The sequence below is a fragment of the Argopecten irradians genome, chromosome 7 (genome assembly GCF_041381155.1).
Source record: "Argopecten irradians isolate NY chromosome 7, Ai_NY, whole genome shotgun sequence".
Lineage (NCBI taxonomy): Eukaryota > Metazoa > Mollusca > Bivalvia > Pectinida > Pectinidae > Argopecten > Argopecten irradians.
In genome coordinates this window covers 44051662-44078615 of record NC_091140.1, presented here as the reverse complement: position 1 = coordinate 44078615, position 26954 = coordinate 44051662, and the positions used below count along the sequence as shown (strand labels likewise).

The window sequence follows — 26954 nt, the reverse complement described above, 5'->3', positions numbered from 1 at the left end:
TGTTACATTTCTTTTCGAGAGTTATTTGTTGTATTTGCTCTACTTGTATTTATCACGATCACGAGGCGACGTGAAACTATTAAATTGTTTTTTTTTTTCTTCCTTTCTTTCTCTTTATTTTCATGATCTTGCTTAGACGGGACAGGAACATAATAACAGAGCAGGTAAGAGTAGGCTAACGTTAAGTTAGGAAATTCGAACTGAAAAGGGAAGGTCAAGCACGCGGTTTCCTGCAAAATTTTGGACCTTAGTTTAGAGGCGTTCTTGATCGAGTTCGGACGAGTATGTATTATAATTTCGACAATAGTGTTTTAGATTTTTTTAGTCTGAACATTGAGTTCGTTATGGTAGTATCCTGTGACCATCCTTTTTCTTGTTAGCAACATGTAGAAATCTACTTGAAATAATTTCCAAAGAACTTTTTTAATATAAAAATTAAGGTACCTTTGATTCGGTTAATATGGTGTCAAATTACCCTGGTAGAATCTAAAATAATGACCTTCGTCGAATCTAAAATAATGATTATATAGGGAGGTATTACACCATAGAACAAATATTGGCCTCAACAAAGGACCACAATGCTATAACAATGCGTGCTAACTACTGTATGTTACATATAATATAACCAGAATTTCAATTTAATTTACTTGGAAATGTTGGCGTCTTCATTTGGAATGATCCAATTGTATACTACGTATTTATGTTTTCAAAAGCATACACGGGAATCTTTACAGATATGATTCATGCATGTTCATTACTTGTTTTGGAAGGTGTCTTAAAAAGTGGGTGCCCGTATTAAACCGGCAAAATAATTTGTGTGGATGTCTGTATATTTTGGGAGGCTGCTGTCTCCTTGCAATAGTAAAACTCTTGCCCTTTTTAAATTGCAATCTGACTGAAGCATGTCACCAAGGAGCAGAGCTAGCACACCCAATTCGGTCATATTATATATACTGACAATAGGAAAGTCAGTCGTCGTCGCCCTCCCCTTAGGCTGAGCGCTATAAGCAGTAACAATCTGGGCCCGGTTTTTCAAAGAATGATTATTAGCTTAACACATGATTTGTGAATTTTTTTCCTCATTTGCTGCAAAATTTATTTCTTCACTAAACTCAGCAAGTAAGTAAAGAATCTTAAGATTCTTATAAAATTTTGAAAAATTTGTATCACCAGAAATTATTTTATCGTGATTTGAAAATTATCGTTAAACTGTGATTAGCCTAATTACCATTTGAACAACTAGGCCCTGATGAAATAAGCTAAAAATTCAAAGATAATATCAACAAAATTGATTAAAAACAAGAAATAATTTTAATGATTGGAAAACAATCTGCCATTATCATCCTTTAGCACATGGAGTTGATGTTTTAAATGCACAAGAGATTCCAGTTACAACATAAGTAAGTATTATTTTATAACAGTTGAATCACAATCTTCTGTAATAATATTTACACGTGTAAATGGAAATGTACTTTGTAATCTTTACTGTATAAGCACTAAAAGAAATCTTCTTTTCAGAATAAGCAATCTTTGGTTGTCCCTGAGATAGAAAGACATGCATAAATATCCCTGAGAAAAGTTCCTCACTAATACTGATCCCAGTAAAAAAGAACTGTGTCCTTCCTGTCATTTCATGTTTCAAATCCAGAAGCCCACTGAAAAGTGTTACATTTCACTTTGCTTTTAGACACAGCACACACGAAGAACTGGCGTCCATTATTTGGTCCTTGTTTCAACACTGTCCGTAAAGTGCATCTCTTCCCATGAGCTTCACAAAATGGGAATAACTCATCAGCCCACTAAAACAAAAAGACAAGACAACCCATTCAATTTTGGTTTAATTAACGGAAGGTTTACCATAAATGTTTGTACATACAGTATAACTTTACTATATTTATTTCAAATAATTTATAATGCCCCAGAGTTATAAAATTTTCAAGGAGGGGTATTTAAAAAAAAATCTTACTAGGATGTTTATGAACAGTTTATTGGTAATCATAGATTTTAATGTATTAAACAAGTGTTGCTACATTTTAGGAAATTATTCTCTAATTTTAAGGGTTTAAAGAACAAATGTTAAAACAATATTACCTCTTAAGTGTCAACTTAGAATGTACATACCTGGAAATGTTTGCATTTTTGTGGTCCCCTCAATGGACAAGAGAAAAACCAGCGACCTCGGTTGTCTCCGTTTTTAAAGACCTCCCTCAGGGTACACTTTTTCTTGTGTCCTGGACAAAGTGGAATTTTGCTGTCATCTTTACTGCTCACATGTGTTTCCTGGTCAGTCTTTCTTTGTTTTGGGGGAATCTCCTGCCTGGGTGTATCTGTGCTTTTCCGTTTTTGTGGATGACCAAACCCTGATGATTGACCCGACTTTATTTTCCCTGCTAAGCTAGCCCCGGTAGGTGGTGCTGCCAACACTGTTGTGCTTGTTTTTGGACTGGTGATGTCAGACATTTTTGGTGTCAGATTTAGACTGGTGAGGCTGGTCACTGAAACACCTGAAACAGTATTAAGTAAAGCTAAATATTTGATAGCATACTTAGTAATGTATTTACCGTAATAAGTGCCCTAAAAATTATAATAAAGGAGCAGAAACATAAGTTTTATACGAAAAACCTTTGAAAAAGTCTACTATATCTTACTCATAGTACACTTGAAAGACTCCAAGTTCCAGTAATATGAGATACGATACCAATGTAATAAGCAAAACCGATGCCACACATTTTTAAATCCATGGGATGGGGGCATTGATATCACTTCAACCCCTTCTCCAGAAGAAGATAGAGACATTTATATGGAAAGGGCGCTAATTACGGCGAATGTGGTATTACTTTTTGCATTTGAAATTAGATAATGAAGTGCTCCAGCTTTAGAATAAAAGAATTAAAACTTGTTTTAATAGTTAATGAGTCAAACTATCAGATATTTTACACTTTGTGATGGAAAAATCTAAAATGAACGAGACTGATTAGTCGACTCTCATGCTATGCGAGTAGATTATACCTTGTGTACATGGCTTAGCTGTAAAGCACATCCCACAGTTCATTTTACTGTCACTATTGATGAAAGTACACGCGGCACACGACCATTCCTGTTCAGGTGTCGAGGGAGCCTGGCCAGGCTGGACCCATCCTAGTAAACTATTCTTTGTAGGAAGGGTTCTTAAAAATAATAAATTTCATGAAATCAACCAACAGAAGCTATCAAACAAAATTCTTAATGAGTCATTAAACATAATTAATGGGTTATTTTTCTGCATTGATAATTTTCATGATAAAGCGGGTAACTGCCATGATTGCGAAAATTTGATCTTTGAAATATCGGAAATGGTTGCAATATATATTCTTAGGTCTTGTTTCTGTCATTGTCTATGGTTAATTTTATAGCAGAAGTTAGTGTGAGATAACAAGAGTCTCTTCCACGTAGAAGTTCTTCCACCACTAAAATCTGACACATCTTTAAATGGACCATAGCTTTTAAAGGATGTTTAAACAGGAGAAAACATTACCCATTAACATTAACATACCCATCAACGACACAGTTCGGTTACCTTTTTGTTTTCATCACAAGATTGTTGTCCTGACAATTTCCACAGAAAAATGTCATCCTAGCTGAATCATCTCCTTGGCGACACCTGACTACCTTTCCGTCACACTGCGAGCATTTCCCTTTATTGTAGATCTTAAGAAATTTACCTAGATTGGTTCCCTGTCTTCTGCACTGAAATGTATAAAAGACAGATACACACAGGGACCTGTTAAGGTTCTAGGGAGGGGGAAAAGGTGTATTATACTTTCTATATAATAAATTATATCCTCTTCTTACCTATAATCCTAAATAACCCTGTCATTTATTTTACACAACCCTGTGATTCAGCATATTGCATCAGTAGCTATAAGAGAATATACTTTGTTTTCATTTCCTATAGCCCATTTAAAGATTGATCAGATATCTGCTTTTGTAGGAACACATTGATTTTATTTAACAATTGAAGGATTGTTAGATTGCATTTATTAGAGATATAAATGCAGTCTGGGTGGCAGATAAATAGGATAGCGCCTATTTAAATTTTTAAGTCAAACAGGAAATAAAATTGTCTGAAGCTGGATGCTGACCTTGAGAAAGATCATGGAGAAATCTCTCGTCATCTTCACCAGGTGTATCACATGCTCTTCACTTAATTCCTCCACCTGAAACACAGCAATGTTTGGTTGATAATCCAAGGTGGAAAATTCAGACATGCAATCTGATGAGATATTTTTACTGTTCATGGCTTCTATTCTTCCTTTCTAGCAATATTCAAGTCCAGATGGTTTTGATCAGAATAACTGGACATGTTGTTCCTAGATCAACTCAAAATTCAACAAGAGGAACAGAAGACCAGTGTTAACCAATGTCTTAACTTTGAGAACAAAGAAATTACGACAACAGAAATCGTTTATGTGCGGACTACAGACCGAGAGGAAATGTCATATAAAACTTCTGGCCTGCTTTTGCTCTCTGAACAGCAAACAAATCAACAAGACTAAAAATAATGCTGGAGACCTATGTATAAACTTGAAAGAAAAGAAAACGAAAGAAAGAAAGAAAATGTAACAATGATGATGGAAATTGATTATGCATCTATCATGATACGTTTTTTAAATTTACAATTGCATACATACAATGCTCTTATTAGATCCATTCCCGAAAATAGCTAAACAGAAATTTGGAAAAAAAATTCATAATGGGTGTACTACTCCGTAATTTACATTTTATGTATTTCGCTGTATGACTTCAATAATTAGAGATGTAAGCTGATATATGATCTTTCTGGAAAGGGGCTTTGCTTCATAATGATCTTTGTGTAATGTAAACTTACCTTTGAATCAGGCTTTACTCCACTATCAAATAATGCCTGAAACAACCAAACAAACATAAATTAACAACCTTGTATTATATTTCACAACATTAACTTTGCATGGCCTTTAACGTTCAGACCTGAATAGTTGACCCATGCAAGCTCACTCTTTTGGTAACAAATTAAGCGTTCATGCTGACAAAGTTTGATTTTACTCTACTATTGCATAGAAACCTACTGCTCCAGACTCAGTAAAGCGGTAACGGTTTTGCAGGTGATGACACAACAACCAAAACATGTTTCCTGATCTGAAGCTGTCCCAAATTTGCAAACCAGAACAAAGATAAACAAATCAGTTTTATCATTACATGGCAAAAGCAGTCATTAACAAGAATAAATTTAGTTTTCAAAGTAGATTATTTTTATATCATAATAATTTTTACCTCATTTTTGATGATGTTTCCAACCCCAGGGAGTATGGTTTGGTCCAGGAGAACATCACAAAGCTGTCGTCCTGTCTGTGACATTACAAGGACCACAGCTCGTCTGTGGTTAAATATAGGAGAACAGATGTCTACGTCGTTTAGGTCATCATACCTCACTCTACAGGACTCGGATGTTCTGTAATAAAGAGCATGAAGGATAATTATTGTAACACTTTATATCTTTCAAAACTTATTAGTGAATATTTCCTTGTCTTTAAGCCAAATTTGAGAAGCCATGGATAAATTGATTTTGTTACCATAGCAAACTTTTTATTTGTGATAAGAGGCAGTTAATAGGATGTTAAACTAATAAAACCAAAACTAAATAGTTATGATATTTTGTATTTGCATATTACAGAATTATCTGCCTTGCAGGTATAAATCAATCGTGACATAATTTTGTGAGAAAAAATTACATGGCTTTTGCTGGAAAAGCAACCCACGGAGTATTGGAGATGATGAAACTGCTGACCTGATATCCACTGCTGCCTTATGAAAAGTCAATTTATCTTTAGAAAAGTCCATCTCAAAACTTGGAGATTCTGCAGCACTTCCTCCATCATGGTCTACTTTCTTATTGTTAATGAGGAATGATCCGGCCATCAGAAAGTGAACTCTGTAACAAGGAAATTATATAAGGCACAGCTCAGGGGCGTAGGAAGCGGGGGGGCAGGGGGGCAACTGCCCCCCCGTTCCCCAGGACGGGGGGGCAAACATGTCTTTTTGCCCCCCCCATTTTCGCCGACTGAAATTTTCTAAAAATGCTTATTTGAAAGAAAAAAGGGTCCTCCTGCACATTTTTCGTACTTCATTCTAGAAAATTTTCCGCTGCGCGGCGCATTTCCTAAAACGTTCAAGCACATAATGTCAATTCAATACACACAAACTAGACTAAAAATGTCCATCAAGGGATTCTATGTACTATTTAAAAAAATGTCTCTTAAAACATCAATTTGTTTATGTCTTAGCGAGACAATTAATTCTTTTTTTTATGTTACACAACAATGTGCCGATGGTGTGAAGCCGGTATATTCAGATCGAGTAGGGTTGCATAATGTTATGACGACACAATTATCATTTCTAAATGCAGGTAGCTTTAAATCGAAAAATTACCATGTTAAGAACGCTTTATAATCATTAAACTTTATCGTAAAACTCATCTCAGCCATTCTAAATCGTAATTTTTTTCCCGGGGGAGACCCCCGGACCCCCCTAACACCAAATTCTCGCGCCTTTGGGCGCTCGCAAATTCATCATATGCATCGTAAAACTCATCTAAGCCATTCTAAATCGTAATTTTTTCCCGGGGGAGACCCCCGGACCCCCCAAACACCAAAATCTCGCGCTTTCGGGCGATTGCAAAATCATCAAAATACATAAAACTCATCCCGGGGGTCACCCTCAGACACCTTATAAAACACCAAAATCTCGCGCCTTCGACGCTCACACGCTAATTTGGCCAATTTGCGTATTCGTTAATTTCCTTTTACCGACCCCACTGTCTATAAATGTGTACAAGGATTAAATTTAGTGATATATGAAAAATGTACATTAAGCATGTATACATTATATGGTTGGGAGTTGAATTAATCTCCTCCTGTAGGTGTGTGGGGGGGGGGGGGGGGGGTGGTTGGGTTTATAAAATATTGAAGACCTTTGCCCCCCCCATGACGTTTCATCTTCCTACGCCACTGCAGCTTATTTATATAGTCATTAGGATTAAGACATGTCTTACTTACATGCATAGTCATTAAGATCTGACATTCCTGTGAAAAAGAATTTGTAGGCAGCGAAACATGTCTATAAAGTACTCCAAATGGACATAGCAAAATGTCTTTTATGGACAAGTATGATCCTCTATACAACAGAGTTGAGTTATATAGTACCGGCAAATTGGAGCAATAGACAGGTGTCCTTTATATGGAGGTGTTCTCTACAGCAGGTTTCACTGCAACATGTAGTTTGGGATGAGGAAATGTCAAAAAGTTTTAATGTTTTAATTTTTTGTTGTCTATATAGCTGAATTTAAACCCAGAGACTGAAGCTGATGTCAGGTGGATGATTGTTTATGAGTTGTTATCTGTTGATTAGGCCAAAAAAAATAATATGTCTGTTTAATAGGTTTACATTGGCAAAAAAATAGGGTAGGTAGGTCGGTTTTTTGTTTGTTTTTTTGTTTGTTTTTTTTTTTTTAAGTGTCTGTCACTCTAAAATAATGGCCGGAACCAGAGTCTGATATCGAAATCCAAATTTTTTATTAATTTCTTTTCGTAGAAAAGTGGAGAAAAAAAGTAGGGTCAGGGGTAAAAAATTAAGGTCGGTCGGTTAACCGTAAACAGACATTTTTTTTTTGGCCTTACTGTATATGTGTAGAATATGACTGTTTGCCTGTATATGGGTTTTGTTAAGGCAATCACAACCTAATAAACTTCTAATAATATAGGAAAAGGAATTTACCTTAAACATATATCTCCAAAGTACATAAAGAGTTCCTTTCCAAGTGTCTGTACTCCATCAAGTTTTCTATCGATCAGTTGGTGAAACTTGGAAATAGTTATGCCCTTCTTTGGCTTGATTTCCTGTAACAATGATATAGAACAATAGAAAACAAGAGATCCCAGAGGGATCTTTGCGCCCATCATAGAATGATCTATGTCTGACAATGGAAAGAAGGATCTTTTCCCTGCTTTTTAAACTTTTTCAAATATACAACATATGACATTTAAGACAGATCGCTTTACTGCGTTCTGAGAATCAGCAGTGAAATCCAAGATGGCAACAGGTTGGCCATCTTGTTGACCAATCAGTCCCAAAGGTGCTTTGCACAACTAAAGCCCAAGCGGACACTACACACGAAATATGAGAGATATCCCTTTAGTAATTGCAGACAAATAGCGATAACTTTCTAATTCAAGATGGCTGCCTGGTGGCAATCTTGTTTTTCGGATCAGCCACAAAATCTGTAAGGCACAACAAGAGACCAACTTACAGTAAAAAGAAGAACTAGGATAAAACTTAAAGGGTACTTTACACCAATGCTTATTCAAGCGATTTTTAAAACATTTAAAATTGTGGAAATTAAATGGAGCCTAATAAGACTTTGGTAGAGTGATAAGAACATAGTTATATTCATGTACAATAAAGTTATAAAAATGAGCCCGGCTGAATTTGAAGTGTTTTGTCAAATGTCATGCCTAGGTTTTTCTCTGTGAATACTTTTTGTAATTGTTCACCCTGAACACAACGGCCAATATACGCCTTGTTGATCAATATACACTTAAGCAACATTTGTTTTGACAGTAGTTTCACACAAAAACATGGTCAGCAAAAAACCACAAAAGAAGTAGTCTTTTTTGTCAAGTGTTGTAAAAAAAAATCTCAATTTTTTGTTAGGTTACCAATATTAAGCTGGAGGTGCTTACATTTTTTTGTGTGGAGTGTCATTTTCCAGTCTTGTGTCCATTTGACTATATATTTTATTTACATCAGACTGTAACTCTACTGATCATGCGCTCTAAATGTTATTCTCAAACAGCTTGGAGTCTTCAGCAAAGAGTTTTGTGACACTATGGTTAACAACTATAATTAATAACAAATGAAAAAAAAATTATAACAAATAATAATTTTTTACATACATGTATTTCTTCACCTCTTGGTTGCTGCAGTTTGATTACCAAGGGGCATTTTAATTGTAAATTACCAGGTACTGATCGAAGGTTGATGGTTTTCTCTTAGTACTCCAGCTTTCCTCCATCTCCTAAACCTGACATGTCTCGATAATTAATAGACCGAATGATTCTGTCTCTAAAAATGAACCTTTTTTATTATTTTGTATCTCTGATTTGTTCATCTAAAATGAAGATATCAATAAACAAACATCATTTTAGAGACAGAATCATTCGGACTACATAATTCAATGACCCTGGCTATTCAATTTCACGGAAAAAATACTGGAGTTATGGCCCCTTGTGCAGGAGATTGTGTAATGCAAAGGGATAAGGCCTACCTACAATCTACTGTATAGCTACATGCACAATGTATATGGTCACCAGCAGTTTAGTGTATACGTATTATATTAAGTAACAAATACATTCTATACATTGATAATTTGATAGGCCAAGGAGGCTTGTTTGGCAAATTATGTAACCAATCCCAATATAGCAGTGTAACGAACGTTAGTGACAATTTACCCTGTCAACAGCGTTTCCACGGACATTCTTTGCCAGTTGGTTGAGCAATTTTCCTTTGATTTTTTCACCTTTTATCTTGCATCCCGGACCTTCAACCATATTGCTGTTGTTTTTATATCTAGCCCTCAATGCAAATGTACCGCCATATGACGTCGACTGGTATTATCCGACCACTTCCGTGTTTACCTTACAGCTCAGACGATTGGTTAATCAATATAATATCGACCAATCGAAAGCTTCGGTGTATTGGTAAATTCAGAGGCTGATCAAAACAAAGGGAAGTAAATCTAGTTCAAGATCTGTCAGAAAAATTGGGTAGGTGTGTGCTCGCGTCATAAACATAGAGTAAATCAATGTTGGTTCGATGAGACAGCAGAACACAGGAAACTATCGATATAGGTGTAATTTCAAGAGTAAATATTTTGTTCGACTATAATAATTATTTCAGTTTTGGTAAGTCAAGATGCACACGTCTCTCAATCTGGGTGGGGATCGATCGATCTGCACTGTAGAAGAGCAGACGAAATTTTAGCTGTAACGCACATTTCTGTTTGCAGTTAAGCTAACCATGTTTCTCATTCAATATATAATATATATATTGTTTACTTGATTAACACCTTTAACATGTCAGTCGATATTTTTTAGTTTAATTATCATAACAATAACGAAGTATACAGTATATCATACTTTCACTTTCATCGTTTACTATACATACAACTACTGTACAGGTAAGCATATATGACTTAGTGTGAAGGTAATGCTAGACATTTATCAGTTGTGCATGTATACATTTTAGGATATAAGACTGAAGTATGTATATAACAGATTTAATGATTTATTTGCTTTGCAGGCGAAGGCTAGCATTTCTTTGTTGGTTATAACTTGACCCAGTAGATAAATCGGTGACAGCTGATAAGACAACCAGCTGTTATACATATATATCTAAGAGTTGACCAAGAAGTCACCACACACACATATGGTGTGTTCTCCATTTGCCCACTTTTTAGAGAACAAAGAAAAGTGTTGGTATAGGAGAACAAAAGAAAACCAATTATAGTCAGTTTCATAATAATTTTTACCTGTGCTTACCTGTATTCATTTACCTGAGCTACCAATCTTTGTATAATTTCATTCAACATTGAGATAAGAATAAAGAACAAAATTGCATCCAAGTTTTAGAGAAAGTGCATAGGAAAAGCAAATTTGTTTTTTTTTCCCAACTGTTTCAATTTCAAGAATTAGTTAAAATCATCAAAACATCTACATCTGTCGTTATTAGGAGAACCCAACAAGACAATAATGCTTGTAATGTTGGCACGTGTGTACTTATGTAGCTATATAGAAGTCACCACACACACATTGAGAAAATCCAGCTATTTTTCATCAAGGATGATATTTTGGCAATTTTTTGTAAACATCCAGATGGTCGCTAAAATATCCCCAATGAAATAATTACTAAGTATGAGATATTAATAAATCAAATATACTTTTTATTCAGAATGTAATATTTGGATTAATTGAGATATCTTTTGTTTACAATAACCTGCAAAACTTAGTAAATTTGCATAATTTGATAATACATGTATTATATATATCAATGCGCATCACTTTTATCACACTATAAAAAACCTAAGCATTTCTACAGAAGATAGACTTCTGCAGACTGCAAATTGTTTGAGAGAATGCGAATGTTATACTATAACTTTGAACAATTAGAAGTTGTTCAAAGTTTTGCTGATTTTGAAATTTCGTTAACTTTTATACAGTAAACCTCCGGATAGTTTGAACACGCAATTTTCCCAGAAAAGCAGTAATTTTATAGCTAGTGATGACTTTTTATAATATATTCTACTTCGGATAGTTCGCACCTGTCCAATGATGAACGTAAAAGTAAGACTTTTGTCAGCAAATCGGCACAATGGGACCCTAAAAATGACGATATATTGCAGTGTATTTCATTAAAATTGTCAAAAAGTTGATTTCTAATGAAAAGAGGCTATATATATATATTATAAAATGTATGATAAATATTACCATAAACTATTTTTCTAGGTAGCATTGATGTGTATATGTAGATGAAGTTTAATGTAGTTGTATGTATGTATATATTATATGTTTGTCAAAAAGATAGAAAGAACTTTTGAAGTTAGTACCAAATATTAATTTTATGTTTGCTGTGTTCAATTAACAAAAAAATATCAAGAACATAACTGAGATTACAAAAAGAGTAACATATTAAAGATGCTCCACCGCTGACAAATGATATTTTTTCACTATAAAAAACAGGAGCAGACGATTTAGTCTTTTAGTCTTTTTCTCCAATTACAAAAGTTACTTACTATACACCATTACCACAATTGAAAAGTTTGAGCTTCTAATTTTACTTCAAGTTAAAAATATGAAAAATATTTATTTGCATCCCGAAAAAATTCCGTGACACTATATCCTATATGGAATGAAGTACTGATTGCGCATGCATCAAAGGCGAAATAAATTATTTTATATAATTTTTTGTGTTAATTAGGCATATATATACACGATTAAACACCAATTATTGTTCAAATGATTAACATAATTTATGCTCTGTCGGCGGTGGAGCATCTTTAATAGATGTTTCCATGTAATAAAATTTTCATGCATCTACATGCTATGCATAAATGATACCCTTATGTAATAACTATAGTAGCACAGGTGAAATTCACAGGTAAAACATAGGTAAATCCTGGTTTACTTCTCTGAAATAGACTATAATCCATGTCATAACATTCTGCTAATTATCAGATTATAAAAAGTGGGCAAATGGAGATACAGCCACACATATATATATCATCTGGACACTTTGTGACCCGGACATATATTTTCTTTATGAACCGGTAAGTTTACATAATAACATGTACATGTACGTGTATGTGGGTTCATCACACATGTACATTTACATTGTATGTGCACATAAAAGTTTGGGTATCCACATATATATGCATACAGAAAAATTGCAATGACATGCATTTTATGCAGAATCCAATAATTTGAATACAGTGGCAAAAATCAATATTGTAAAGCTGTCATTATTTTTTTTTTCTTATTTTTGTTAAATTCTGGAAAAAAGCTGATGAAAGTGATATGGAGAGGAAGGGTTATACCACATGTACAGGTACTAGATATAGAAGCTACATTATTGTACCATACATTTTACCTGTATATACATACAGTTTAGGTCTAATTGATGTTTTCTTGATTTCACTCGGGGTATATTATCTGTATAATTGGATATTGAAAAATATTATTGCTATGAATTGTTTACAGTACTTTTTCAAAAACCTATTTCTTTTTTCAAAATATTGGATACAAATGAAAAGTTAGTTGTGTTGCAGAGTGTTGTGTCACGAGTATATAAGTGTTATCAGACTAACAGTTGATTGAACTGACATGACCATAACCAACAGCATCTAATTCCAGACAGTGCCCGTCTGATTGTCTGGCAATTAATTGTCCATGCAGGCCCTGTACCCTATAAATTGTTAATTTAATCGTGTATTTTAGTTAGATGTATTGTCTTTGGTAAGGGAGTTCTCACCAGTACCTGTGTGAATAAGCATGTATTTAGTGTTCTCTATGAAGTTTGTTTTCTTAATACAAAACAACAAGATATAACACAGAGAAGGATTCATATTGTGAAATACAAATGTGGTTCCTTTAACCATATGCTTACAATTAGGTTCTTTCATGTAAAAAGCCATGCACATGTACAAATGTACATGGAATATTGATATAGGTTACTGCTTTGAATTTCAGTTGAAAGCATCATGCCATCCAAAAAAGAGCCAGTGTACCAGTTTATGAACTGTCGTCTGCTACGTAATCACCAGCTGATCGTAGATGACCTCTGGGTTAGGGCTGGGAAAATCATCAACCCAGAAAAACTTTTCTTTGAGGAGAAGATTGCAGCTGATAAACAGATAGATTGTGGTGGTGTGATTATCTCCCCTGGCTTCATAGACATACAGATTAATGGTAAATGATTCTCTCCCCTGACCTCATAGACATACACATTAATGGTAAGTGATTATCTCCCCTGACCTCATAGACATACACATTAATGGTAAGTGATTCTCTCCCCTGACCTCATAGACATACTGATTAATGGTAAGTGATTACTTCCCCTGACCTCATAGACATACAGATTAATGGTAAGTGATTGTCTCCCCTGACCTCATAGACATACTGATTAATGGTAAGTGATTATCTTCCCTGGCCATATAGATATATAGATTAATGGTAAGGGATTATTTCCCCTGACCTCATAGACATAGAGATTAATGATAAGCAATTATCTCCCCTTGCCTTATAGATATATAGATTAATGGTAAGGGATTATTTCCTCTGGTCTCATTGACATACAGATTAATGGTAAGTGATTATCTCCCCTAGCCTCATAGACATACAAATTAATGGTAAGCGTTTATCTCCCCTGGCATCGTATACATGCAGATTAATGTCATGTGATTATCTCCCCTGGCCTCATAGATATATAGACTACAGAATAATGATAATTTAGGTTTTATTGGCTTAACGTCCTATTAACAGCCAAGGTCATGTAAGGACATGCCAGGTTTGTTGTTTGAGGAAAGCCAGAGTACCCGGAGATAAACCACCGGCCAGTGGTCAGTACCTGGCAACTGCCCCACATGAGATTCGAACTTGCAACCCAGAGGTGGAGGCCTTGTGGTAATATGTCGAGACTTCTTAACCACTCGGCCACCACAACCCCTAGAATAATGATAAGGACATGTTCAACCTTTGTTTCCCAATGTTAAGGTCATTTTATTAATTTACTCACTCTTCTGTCAATACCACCAGGAATATACATCACATAGCTCCTTGACCCCTTGTATGAATTTATTTTAAACTCACAATAAATCCCAAATTAACTCTTGCCCAGCTATATCTTTCAAATTCACCCACTCCATCTTCAAACCTCAACTTATCCCATACATAACCCCGCTGACTTTCACCTTAGATGTTATATAAGTCCTTTGTGATTTGATGGAGGATTTCCAAATATGGTAGTGGGTTTGCTAATATAAAATTCAATATTGAATGATCTAAATTTCATATGTTGGACACAATGACTTTGTTGATAACTTGGTTATTGAGAAATTTTCAAGATGCATTAATTGTTTATGAATAGCAAGCATATAATACTATGTACTTGGAATTAAAAAATTCATAAAACACCATAATTATGTTAAAATGACACAAAAAAAATTATCTTTACTCTCTTACAGGAGCATTTGGTGTGGACTTTTCTGACGATTCGAATAATGCTGATGTTGAGAAAGGATTGGAAAAAGTTGCTAAAGGTCTTCTGGAGCACGGGGTTACTTCTTTTTGTCCAACACTAGTTACCTGCTGCAAAGAGACATATGCTAAGGTCAAAAAATTCAGTCAGAGTGATTGCATGACATATTCTGTACACAAAAATGTTACATTGGTATATGTATTACAATACATGTACATGTATCTGGAATATTAAAATGATAAAAAAATTTAAAAAAAAACACTATACAAAGATAAAAGTTCCCATTACCAAGTCATAAGAATAGCAAAATGCATGTGTATATATTTCATACTTGTCAAATTTTTGAAATTCCTATGGGGGTAATTTCATGTGTTTAAACTTTTAACCTCAAGAAAGTCTACTTAGTAACCCCCTATGAAGAAAGTAAAGATTGATTTTTGAATATTTTGACCTGTTCTTTCTGATGGTATAGTCAGATTTTTGACATTTTGAATATTAAATAATTTTGACTTGCTGAAATGGCCTTAAATTAAGGTTCAAAGTTGAGAGTCTTCCTCCAAAATAGGGAGGGTTGGCAAGCATGATATTTTGTATCATCATTATAATGATAATAATATTTCATAGTTGAGAGTAACTTGTGTCTGCCTATATAATTCCAGGTTTTACCTAGAATAAAGAAAAGGGCAGGAGGAAAGAGCGGTGCTGGAGTTTTAGGTAGATATGCATTAGCTCTATGATTCCAAATTGTACAGATTGTTAGATCAAACACCCTGAAACCTGTGTACAGGTGTCAAACATGGTCAATTTGGTTCAATTCAGGTTTAATATTGAATTTGTCTCTAAAAACTTAGCAACAGATATCACTCATATTATTTGTCTAGAAGAGTTACTCTGCTATGGGGTGGGGGCAACTTCACTAGCCAAGGGTACTCTCCCTGAAACCCTTGGCAGATCTCATAATTTTGACGTAAGATCTGCCAATGGTTTAGTGAGAGTATCAAACTGAATACCCTTGGCTTGTGAAGTTGGGGTGGGGGATTCAAATTGTAAGCCTGAGATTATGTGATATTTACTAAATTAACCAGGTGATTGATACAGGCAATCTGGGCCTCTTTTATTATATTGGCAATACTTTTGAAAGAATTCACATTAATTTTATTGGTTCATATAAAACATTTCTTAATCTCTTGTCTTAGGATTGCATCTTGAAGGTCCATTCATCAGCAAGGAGAAGAAAGGTGCTCATACTGAAGCCTACATCCGAGGCTTCCCTAATGGGTTTGCTGATGTGTTGGATATGTATGGTACACTGGATGACACAGCTATAGTTACGCTGGCCCCGGAGCATGACAGATCAGAGGAAGTTATCAAGGAGCTGGTCAACAGAGGAATCGTTGTGTCTGTTGGTACTGGTTTACTTTATAAACAAGGATAAATTCATACAGAGAGACAATGGTAGTTTTTAGCACTACATTGTACATTATTAGATAGTGTCCTTTTCAAATAGGGCCAAAAAAGAGATATGTCTGTTTAGGGTTGCCCCACCGACCCTATTTTTTTTCCAGTTTTCTACATAAAAAAATAAAAGTCAGGATTTCGATCTCAGATTCCGGTTCCGGCTGTATTTTAGAGTTAAAGACACTAAAAAATAAAATCTTCCCGACCATTCCCATTTTTTTGCCAATGTAACCCTAAACAGACATTTTTTTTGGCTTAGTCTTCTATCTGTTGTCTTCCATCTGTTTACAATTACCACTATTTTTCAGGAAGTACAAAAAGAATCTTTCTCAAAATTTCATGCATAGGTTCTTCTAGGACCCTAGTTGTGCATATTGTCAGTTAAGACTAATTGGTCAAGATTGACAACAGGCAAACAATTCATGGATTTTGATACTTCTTTGGTACTTGAAGTTTGTTACCACTATTTCCTAGCAAGTCCTGAAAAGATCTGTGTCAAATATCATATGTAGGTTTCTAATGACCCAAAGTGCTTAAGGCCAAATTCAAAATGGCAACTGTCTGGCAAGGATTTGTTCCAAAATGGATATATAAGGACTCTGGACAAAATAAATCACACAAATTATTTTGAGAAAGCTAGACCTCTTCAAAACTTTTTGAGAAAGTAACAAAGTTCAAGATTGGCAGAACTAAAAAAAACAAGAAGGATCTTCATATTAAATTTCAGATGAAGCTTCTTTTTTATAGTTATGTCAATCTTTGGCAATTGAAATGTTTGTTAGGTTGGTGGGTTTTTTTTGTGCTAAGCAGACTTAATGTGAAGTTTCCCATCATGTTTTGATATTTTAGAGGAAGGGGAGAAGAGAAATGCAAAGAAGATCCTTCCTTCCAGTAAAAATATTGATGTTGTATGCATATACATTACCACCTACTTTACATATTGAGTTGTAATTGACTACATACATTGTAGTATGTTTTAATGCTGATCATTATTCTATAAACAGGATAGGTCTTGCCATCTACACAGATTTAAAATAGAATTTTATATATCTGGTATATGTTTTCCCTTTATGTAGCACTAAAATGTTAACTGGGGTCAATTCATAGCTTTACATTTAATGACAAATTATCATTATTGTTGCTAGGTCATTCCACTTCCAACCTGATCCAGGGGGAGACAGCTGTACACCATGGAGCGTCCTGTATCACACATTTGTTTAACGCCATGTTATCAGTAAGTTGCTGTCACAACTTGTATCTTTTCCTCAATTCCACCATGTCTCCATCTAGAGCCTCATGTAATATGGTGAATGAAGAAGTAATCTTATAAAGTGGTATATTATTTTTCATAGTTCCACCATCAGGACCCCTACCTTACGTGCTATAGTTATGACTGTTATTGTGTTATCATTAACACAATTCCACCATCAAGACCCTCAACTTATAGCTTTGATGGGCTTATTGACCAGTTATGTGATTATAATTGTTTCATTATTTCCACAGTTCCTCAATTGAGACCCCCATCTTATAGGATTTTTAGTTAGATAATTATGATTGTGTCTTTTTTCTACAGTGTTACCATCGAGACCCCATGTGATAGGCTTATTAACCAATTATATGACTATAACTGTGTCTTATTTCTACAGTGTTACCTTTGAGACCCCCATATTATAGGCTTATTGACCAGATAGATGATAAAATGATCATTACTTCCACAGTTCCACCACTGGGACCCCCATTTGTAAGCTTATTGACCAGTAAGATGATTATAATTCTATAATTGTGTCATTATTTCCACAGTTCCACCATCGGGACCCTCATCTGATAGGCTTATTGACAAGTAAGATGATCAGCGAGGATAAGAAGGTGTATTACGGCCTCATTGCTGATGGAATTCACACACATCCTGCTGCCCTCAGGATTGCTCACAGGGTTGATCCTGAAGGTCAGACTAACACAGCATAATGTATTCAGAGATATCACTGACATTGGGTCAATGTTGTATTTAGAAAAATGATTTAAGCCAGTCGTTTTTTTCCTTAGCTTATTACTATGAACCCAAATGATTCAGGCCCTCTGTGCCTCTTTGTATATTGATTAATATAGATCATACTTAAATGTTGGTCTGCAATGAAATGAGGGGGCCGGGACTAGCATACAGTGTTATTCACATCTATTATATTGTGTCCATCGTCAAAGACCCATGGTTGACTGCACTGTGCTACGCTACACTTGTCATGATAACTGTAGTGAAACTTTATATAATCAAGCATGGGTCGCCGACGATATGTCATGTGCTGTTCAGAATACATGAACTTCATATAGAGGTAGCGGCCTTTATGATTTACAAACAGTTATAATGATAACATTTCTGCCACCATTTCAGGCCTTGTACTTGTAACAGATGCTATACCCGCTATGGGTCTGTTAGCCGGCAAACATCAAATTGGAGCCCAGATGGTAGAGATCAAAGGAAAACGAGCTGTGATAGCAGGCACCAATACCCTGTGTGGAAGGTAAATCTATGTTATAACTAAGCTGTCATAGAAGGCACCAATACCCTGTGTGGAAGGTAAATCTATGTTATATCTGAGCTGTCATGATAGCTGGCACCAATACCCTGTGTGGAGGGTAAATCTATGTTATAACTGAGCTGTCATAGCAGGCACCAATACCCTGTGTGTAAGGTAAATCTATGTTATAACTGAGCTGTAATAGCAGGCACCAATACCCTGTGTGGAAGGTAAATCTATGTTATAAATGAACTGTAATAGTAGCCACCAATACCCTGTGTGGAAGGTAAATCTATGTTATAACTGAACTGTCATGATAGCAGCCACCAATACCCTGTGTGGAGAATAAATCTATGTTATAACTGAACTGTCATGATAGCAGGCACCAATACCCTGTGTGGAGAGTAAATCTATGTTATATCTGAGCTGTCATGATAGCAGGCACCAATACCCTGTGTGGAGGGTAAATCTATGTTATAACTGAACTGGATGATAGCAGCCACCAATACCCTGTGTGGAAGGTAAATCTATGTTATAAATGAACTGTAATAGCAGGCACCAATACCCTGTGTGGAGGGTAAATCTATGTTATAACTGAACTATCATGATAGCAGCCACCAATACCCTGTGTGGAAGGTAAATCTATGTTATAAATGAACTGTAATAGCAGGCACCAATACCCTGTGTGGAAGGTAAATCTATGTTATAACTGAACTGTCATGATAGCAGCCACCAATACCCTGTGTGGAGAATAAATCTATGTTATAACTGAACTGTCATGATAGCAGGCACCAATACCCTGTGTGGAGGGTAAATCTATGAGCTGTCATAGCATTTAAAAGCAGTTGTCATCTTCCATGTATGGAGTATTTCATCATTTGTATTTGATAGCAATTTCTTCACTCAAATAAAACAATTAATACCTACTCACATGAAATAACTTCAGATTTCAAAAGACCTAAATTGATACAAATATCATTATTTTTTATCCCCCACTTTCTCCGAAACGGGGGATATTTATTTGGGTTTGTCCGTCTGTCTGTCTGTCTGTTTTCCGTGCAAAAACTGTAACAAATGTAAACCGATTTTCTTCAAACTTGGTGACAAGGTAAAATGCCTTAAGGGCTCAGCCAAAATCGATTTTGACTGTCGATGGACCTTATTTAGTGGAGTAATTGCCCTTTTAATTACTAAAAATGTTATTTTCTGCCATTTCCGTGCAATAAAAGTAACAAATGTAAAGTGATTTTCTTCAAACTTAGTAACAAGATTAAATGCCTTAAGGGCTCAGTTAAGTTCGATCGCGGCTTTCAACGGACCTTATTTAGCAGAGTTATGGCCCTTTGCTTAAATTTTAAAAAAAAATCAGTTTCTGCTACTTCCGTACAATAACTGTAATAAATATATAAACCGATTTTCTTCATACTTGGTAACAAAGTTAAATGCCTTAAGTGCCTGGCCAGGTTCGATCTACTCTTTCAGCGGATGTCATTCATCAGACTTATGGCCCTTTAATTTAATACAAATGTCATTTTTCTGCAGTTTCTGTGTAATAACTAACAAATGTTAAAACTAATATTGTTAAATCTTGGTAACAAAGTTAAATGCTTTAAGGGCTGAGCAAAGTTGATTGCCAGTTATGGCCCTTTGATTTAATAAAAAAAAGTCATTTTCTGCCACTTCCGTACAATAACTGTAATAAATATTAACCGATTTTCTTCAAACTTGGTAACAAAGTTAAATGTCCTACTTCCGAATATGACTTCAGTTTATTTTTTCATGTTTCAACCAAGGTTAAACCTAACCTCAATAACGTTTACCTACAATATATCCTGAAAGCGGGGGATAGAAATTCCACAAATTTGCTTGTTATCCTTGATTATTCAATTTTTAAATTGATATTAATTTTACTTTCAGTATAGTGACCATGGACAAGTGTGTTCGACATTTAGCTAAAGCAACAGGTAATTGATGTACATCTATATAATATACATTATATGTTATATGTAATATAATTCAAATGTATTTGTTTCAAGATGAAAGTTTAGCTTCTTCACCGAGCTATATCAATTTATAACAAGCTGATTTTGTTCAACAGAAATTATCAGGATAAAAACAAAAAGATTTTCAGTGATAATTTTATATTGTTTAAAAGATTGTCATTTACGGTAATGTGGAATCAAAAAGTTTGTTTGTCAACAAATTGAATATTGATATAAATTTATTTTGGAGAAAAAATGTGAAACATATTGTAGTTTGATGTAGGCTTAAAACATTTTGTTATTTGGTTTGATGTAAAATCAGAAGTTTTTAAAGGCCCACTAATTTTCCGAAACAAAAAAACAAAGTTTCTTAAAAAGATTGATAACAAAAGGAAATATATATCAATGGTCTAAGATGAGGTTACAGTACCAAAAAAATGCAAGATTTCCTGCGTAAACTATGTTAACATTGAAGATTCATGTCGCTGTTTTGCCGTCTGGCAGAGCGGTAGTCAACTAACGCTCGGAAATTAGGACGACGATGGGAAACCTAATACGACCCGCCTTACCAAAATTAACATTTGATTTATTTATATTTAATTGTTCAGAAGGTGATGTTTAGTATTAATGGTTAGCTTATTTTTGCGTCTCTACAAAATAATCAATCTCGTTTTACATTCCAATTTTAAAAATTAAAAGCCATTTCGGAAAGGTAGTGGGCCTTTAAAAAAGTTCTAATTAAAACTGTTTGATGTAAAATTAGTCATTGAATGTTCCATTTTGTTTTCATCAACAGAATGTGGTCCTGTCTTAGCCTTGGAGTCAGCGTCTCTACATCCAGCTCAACTTCTGGGAATAACTAACACTAAAGGGACTTTAGACTATGAAACGGATGCTGATTTTATACTGGTCGACGATTTGTTAAATATCAAATCAACCTATATTGCTGGGGAACTTGTGTGGAATAGCGACAACTCAGAGACTTGAAAGTTTAATTTTGCCTAAAGTTTTGATGTTATTTTTTTTAATGAAATGAATATAAAATGGGTGTTTCTATTTGTACAATGCACGTTATATTTATGAGAGTACAGATATGTGTTGGTTGTAGTAATATATAGACAGGAGAAAAGACGTGCAGTTTTATGATATAAAGTTTACCAAATATACTGTATTCAACCCAATAATTGCCGAAGGCGTTTAGAAAATTGAAAAGATGCTAACGAGACAAAATCATTGCAAATCTATACAGTTTTGTGTAGTTTTGGTCTCTATTTATGCCTGGGCAATGAAATCGAGCCCTTAAAAAGGGGAGGGCGCTTATTGGGACATGGGCGTTTATTGAATCAAATACGGTAAGTTTAAAGATATATTATAAATATTTTTTGTACATAATTTGATGTAGATCTGATTACATGTGCTAATGAGATTAAACAAACTAATTGGACTTATTTAGGTTTCCCGTTGTATGTGCCAAAGGATTGTATTACTATTGCCTAGATGAACTCATATACAGATTATTATACTTTTGGTCCTCAACTAATGAAGAGAAGAGAGAGCCTGTACAATGAAGAGAGAGCTTGTACAATGAAGATAGAGACTGTACAATGAAGAGAGAGCCTGTACAAGCCTGTTAAGAATTGAGGTCAAAGGTCAGCAATCTAGAAGATAGCCATGTTTAGAATTGAGGTCAAAGGTCAGCAATCTGGTTTTGGTCAAAATATACACTAACTAAAACACGGTTATAGCTAACCCCTGGGAACCACTGAAATCACTTTGTTATGAAGCAATATAGGACAAGCGTTTTCTTAATCTGAGGTCAAAGGTCAAAATATACACTAAAACACGGTTATAGCTAACCCCTGGGAACCACTGAAATCACTTTGTTATAAGCATAGTTTGTTATACACACATAACAGACATACGATGTATTATAGGAAACGTGTTGGGGAATTAAAATTACTCCGTTGTAACCATGAGTTTGTTGTAAGTGTGTTCAATATAGACATGCCTCACTGTATATAGGTGATAGTGGCCTGGTTTCTGTAAAACTCACACAGCAGAACTGCAGTATATTTCTGTTATAATTCAAATTTCATGAGGAAGTAGGGGGGGGGGGGGGGGTGCTGATATTCCTATACTTAGGCTACACAACTTGTTGCAATGGTGGTAAAAATCCACATGCTGTGGGACATCAAGAGACAGTCTGTTCCATCCTGGTGGATAGATAAAGTTAGTTGTCTTTTGACTTATCAATAACGCTTTTTCAAGGTTTTTGTGGATTTCAGAAATAAAGCAATTTATGCATCGGAATAATCACTACAGTAACTAACACATGGTTATAACAAACCTTTAGGGACCAACAAAATCACTTCACTATAAACATAGTTCATTATACACATATTATTGGAACCTTGATGGGAAATTAAAATAACAATGTTATAACCGTGAATTTGTTGTAAGCATGTTCGTTATATACATAGTTACACTGAATATTGTTTGTTACCTGTATGAATTGTAATTATGTTAAAAATTTAGTAAATCATATGGAGTTTGTATACTCAGAAAATAATTTTCGGTTATCTTGATGAAATAGTATACTCTAACTCAAAATACATGATAATTTGGCAAATACATGTCTTAACAGGTATGCGGAAAAGTATTTTTTCTTTGATGTAGGTCAAAACTTACAATTTGTATGTGACAGTGACTTACTTTTGGCACATGACTAACTTAGATGAATCTATTACTAAATGTATGTAAAACTCTTGACAGGATTTGTAGTTTTCTATTTTATGAAGGTCAAAGGTCAAAATGGTTTTTTTTACAGAGACCATATGGTATAATTTCACAATCAACCTGTTGGAACTTATGATCCAATATAAAATTGTGATAAAAAGTGACTAACATTTGTAGGAGATAGTGCAAAATTTCAGTACAGCTGCAGGTTTGTTGGATTTGTAGTTTCAGAGACACTGTAGTTGTGTCCTCTTTACTTCAAATTTTACTACTTTTTATCACTTCCATAACATTCACCGCTGGACTATGTCACAGCAAAGCTACAGGCTCTGTTTGTGACAACTTGTGTATAAGATGAGTAGATTGGTCCCCAAAGAGAAATCAAATATGAAGTTGGGCATCACTTTTTTGTACTCTTCAAAGAAGTCTATTTATAGGTCCATAATTTCACCACAGGTTTTTGGCGAGGGTTACCTCGCCATTGTGATCGTGGTTGCAAAATTCTCTCACAGTCAATTTCCTCAATATGATTGGCTAAGAACTTGCTCGCAGATACTAGCGCTCCTAGCGGCAGTGTATTCAACAACTTTGATTTTGCCGGGAATTTTAAATAGCAAATTTTGAGTATGAAAGTTACTGAAATAAGCGTATCTGTAATGTTGAAATAGGAATAGTAGATAACTGCTTTCATATCCTTACCATATACATCGTCCAAATGATCTTAGATTGGAAAATTTTCACTTGAATTGTGTACGATGTATCTAGACTTTTCGTCCTGAAAATGTTTTCAATACATGAAGACGTTTCGTCCCGAAAATGCTTCGCTTCGCCCCACGCGTTTAGTCCCTACTAGTGACAATTATCCCGCAACGGAAAAAATGAAATCTATATTTCACCTCAAACATTAAAATTGTTACAATAATGATTTTTGCACTTTGAATCACATTAGTTCGGGAGCAAATATATTTCAGGACGATATGGAGATTTGTTTATCACGGCTGCGTTATGCCACATGTACGTGTAAATCCACAATGGAAGAAAGACAACTCTAACAAAATTTTGGACAAACTTGGACTACCGATAAAATAGCACGTGACAGACGGTGAACATTTTGTAAATGTCCAAGGTGGCGTAATCTTTAAACTAACGGCAGTTAATAAGGTATGAATGTTTACCACATCCATTATTATCGATAATTTTATAAGCACATGTATAAATATCAGATTATATCTATATACTAAACTAAAGCACGTTCAGAGATTACCACTAAACCATACTTTTAAAACATTTTAGTTATTTTCACCACAGGAGCTTGACGTTCTGATCATATACATACAGCATATTCATTAAACTAGGTAATACGAAGTATAAATTTTTGGCCGAATGACATAAATCATATGTGGAATGTTCATATAACTCGAAGTAATATTTTTTGGACTACTAGATCGACGAAAATGCCGATTTCTTCTTCATAATTCTTCCGTAAAACGGCACTTAAAAAGCTGTTTCAATCTGTAACAAATGTAGAGAAAACTGTTAATTGTTTAGCAATTATCCTGAGTTATATTTTTACCAACAAGCATCAGAGATTAGCAATTAAAACTTACATAAACATATTCCCGACTCTCACTTGCATTGTGTGATCACTCGAGCGGAACTAATCTCTACCACCTGGCACAGTCTTACAAATGCCCACATGATCACTGTTTTTAGTGCGATTACATCTTAGGGTGTGAACAATGTTAGTTTTTTTAACTTTTTACTCAACAAAATAGACTTTGCGCACCATCATTTTCTGTATAACTTATTAATTTACCACTGTACCCATGCATACGTGTGTATTTATACTTCTTTGTGCACATTATATAACAACGGCTATAGACTGTATATTACAATCAATTTATGAAGGACAAAACTCTTACATGTAAGAACAGGAGGACTGAAGAACAGCGGGAATTAAACTTCAATAATATTTCCTCTATGCTGGTATTGCTATTTATGATTAAAATGTTTAATTATATGATATTAGCCTTTTCAGTAATTACTCTGTTAATACATTTATTGTTTCCTTATGTTTTACAGAATGTCAGCATGCATGTATCATTTCAACTGGAAACAGCCTAGGAGAAGAATTGTGTGAACAAAAAGAAGTAATTTTCAACTGTGGAAGCTTAATATTGTAATGATTTTCAATCCGAAAATAATTACTATCATCATCTTCAAATTCCTAATTCTGAATTTAACTGTAATATGATTTAAGCATATACCTGATATTTGTTAATATTCTATGACATGTACATGCTTGAAATGAAATGAATAAATAAAAGATTATTTAAATTTAAAACACAATATGACATTAGCTGTTAATACTTTTTGTCAAAAACATATTAAGCTTATCGTTCATAACACACTCGTCATCACCTTCGAGACAATTTAATGAAAATCAATTAAACATTATTTGTATAACACAGGTCGTCTTATGTTTTCCCCGCCTTGACTATCAATGTTCCCTGATCACTCTGAAAGTATTGATTTTACCTTTTTTTTGGTCACCACATGAACTGCCTTTAAATCAATCACACCAATGAAACATACATTTACTGCATTCATTATAACACTGTAAGGCAATTCTGCAAGATCAGCGAACATTATTGATTTACCTTGAATATCTACATGCATGGTACCATATGTAACAGGAGAGGAGAAAGATTCGATCCCGGGACTCTCCGAACACTAGCTGAGTGCTCTAGTCACAGCTCTACCGACTGAACTACCTGGTCATCGATAATCGACCCAGTCCAGTCCCGCTACACTCCTCCCTCTTTTTTTGAATACATACGAGACCCTTTCAAACACCACAACCGTTGGTTATTTAGTTGGGGTGCCAATTCTGTAACAGGAGAGAAGAAAATGTAGCTCTTCTGACTGAGCTACCTGATCGCCGACAATCAACCCAGTCTGATCCCGCTACAAATATTTATCTGGTTATTTTATCTCCCTTCCTTTTTTCAATCTACCTTTATGACTTAGAATCTTACCTGGTGGAAAAGAATATTTTGTCTTACAAATCTTGACAAATTATGCACACTGTGATTGTTGCAAGCTAAACTACGTATCCGCTAGCTGGTTGCTGTTGATTGTTAATGATCTCAAACACACTAATTACTTATTGTGCCAATTTAAGTAAATATATTCTACTCTTTTCAAATATTCCTGATTACTATTCATGTGTAATATCTCAAAAAATTGACATGTGCAAGGAGTACGGCGGACCAGACCGCCAATGTTTTGGACATCTGCTAGATATTTCAGTTTCAGGTTACGGTGACCAATAAAAGAAAACAAACACATTGCGGTTTTCATATGTTATTTCTTCTAAATACAACACTGTTTGTGCAAGTTGTCAAGCATTTATGGGGAATATTTTGCATTGAAATTGTCACCT

At 34.7% G+C, this 26954-nt stretch overlaps 2 protein-coding genes and 1 long non-coding RNA gene across 6 annotated transcripts; 2 read left to right on the top strand and 1 right to left on the bottom strand.

Annotated features, from left to right (window-relative positions):
* Positions 1 to 1292: 1292 nt before the first annotated feature.
* On the bottom strand, positions 1293 to 9718 carry LOC138328566 (endonuclease 8-like 3). 3 transcript variants are annotated; one of them, XM_069275433.1, is made up of 10 exons: positions 9522 to 9718; positions 7789 to 7910; positions 5804 to 5947; positions 5290 to 5467; positions 4868 to 4903; positions 4122 to 4196; positions 3557 to 3726; positions 3010 to 3167; positions 2122 to 2504; positions 1293 to 1799 (listed from the first exon to the last, which is right to left on the bottom strand). In XM_069275433.1, the coding sequence occupies exons 1-10, from the start codon at positions 9618 to 9620 to the stop codon at positions 1632 to 1634; spliced, it is 1533 nt and encodes a 510-aa protein (XP_069131534.1). In that variant the 5' UTR covers positions 9621 to 9718; the 3' UTR covers positions 1293 to 1631. The 3 variants fall into 3 exon arrangements, with proteins under 3 accessions (XP_069131534.1, XP_069131535.1, XP_069131536.1); XM_069275434.1 differs by having other exon boundaries at positions 9590 to 9694; XM_069275435.1 differs by lacking the exon at positions 7789 to 7910 and having other exon boundaries at positions 9522 to 9696.
* Positions 9710 to 22221, top strand: LOC138328567 (N-acetylglucosamine-6-phosphate deacetylase-like). 2 transcript variants are annotated; one of them, XM_069275436.1, is made up of 12 exons: positions 9710 to 9836; positions 10372 to 10499; positions 12343 to 12394; positions 13314 to 13532; positions 14807 to 14952; positions 15480 to 15534; positions 16017 to 16226; positions 17424 to 17512; positions 18079 to 18223; positions 18665 to 18794; positions 20709 to 20755; positions 21570 to 22221. In XM_069275436.1, exons 4-12 carry the CDS (start codon positions 13325 to 13327, stop codon positions 21758 to 21760), a joined length of 1221 nt encoding a protein of 406 aa, XP_069131537.1. In that variant the 5' UTR covers positions 9710 to 9836; positions 10372 to 10499; positions 12343 to 12394; positions 13314 to 13324; the 3' UTR covers positions 21761 to 22221. The 2 variants fall into 2 exon arrangements, with proteins under 2 accessions (XP_069131537.1, XP_069131538.1); XM_069275437.1 differs by lacking the exon at positions 9710 to 9836 and adding an exon at positions 9843 to 9974.
* A 2077-nt stretch (positions 22222 to 24298) lies between these two features.
* Positions 24299 to 25858, top strand: LOC138328565 (uncharacterized). Its single transcript, XR_011209224.1, has 2 exons — positions 24299 to 24670; positions 25592 to 25858. It is a non-coding gene; the product is annotated as an uncharacterized lncRNA (long non-coding RNA).
* Positions 25859 to 26954: the final 1096 nt, after the last annotated feature.

Bases quoted from the DNA above. Each gene is read 5' to 3' on its own strand.
- LOC138328566 (XM_069275433.1), bottom strand. From the start codon at position 9,620: ATGGTTGAAGGTCCGGGATGCAAGATAAAAGGTGAAAAAATCAAAGGA. The intron at 7,911-9,521 runs GTAAATTGTCAC...TCATTGTTACAG, and splicing joins GTGGAAACGCTGTTGACAGG to GAAATCAAGCCAAAGAAGGG. The intron at 2,505-3,009 runs GTATAATCTACT...ATACTGTTTCAG, and splicing joins AGCTAAGCCATGTACACAAG to GTGTTTCAGTGACCAGCCTC.
- LOC138328567 (XM_069275436.1), top strand. From the start codon at position 13,325: ATGCCATCCAAAAAAGAGCCAGTGTACCAGTTTATGAACTGTCGTCTG. The intron at 15,535-16,016 runs GTAGATATGCAT...CTCTTGTCTTAG, and splicing joins GAGCGGTGCTGGAGTTTTAG to GATTGCATCTTGAAGGTCCA. The intron at 18,224-18,664 runs GTCAGACTAACA...CCACCATTTCAG, and splicing joins TCACAGGGTTGATCCTGAAG to GCCTTGTACTTGTAACAGAT.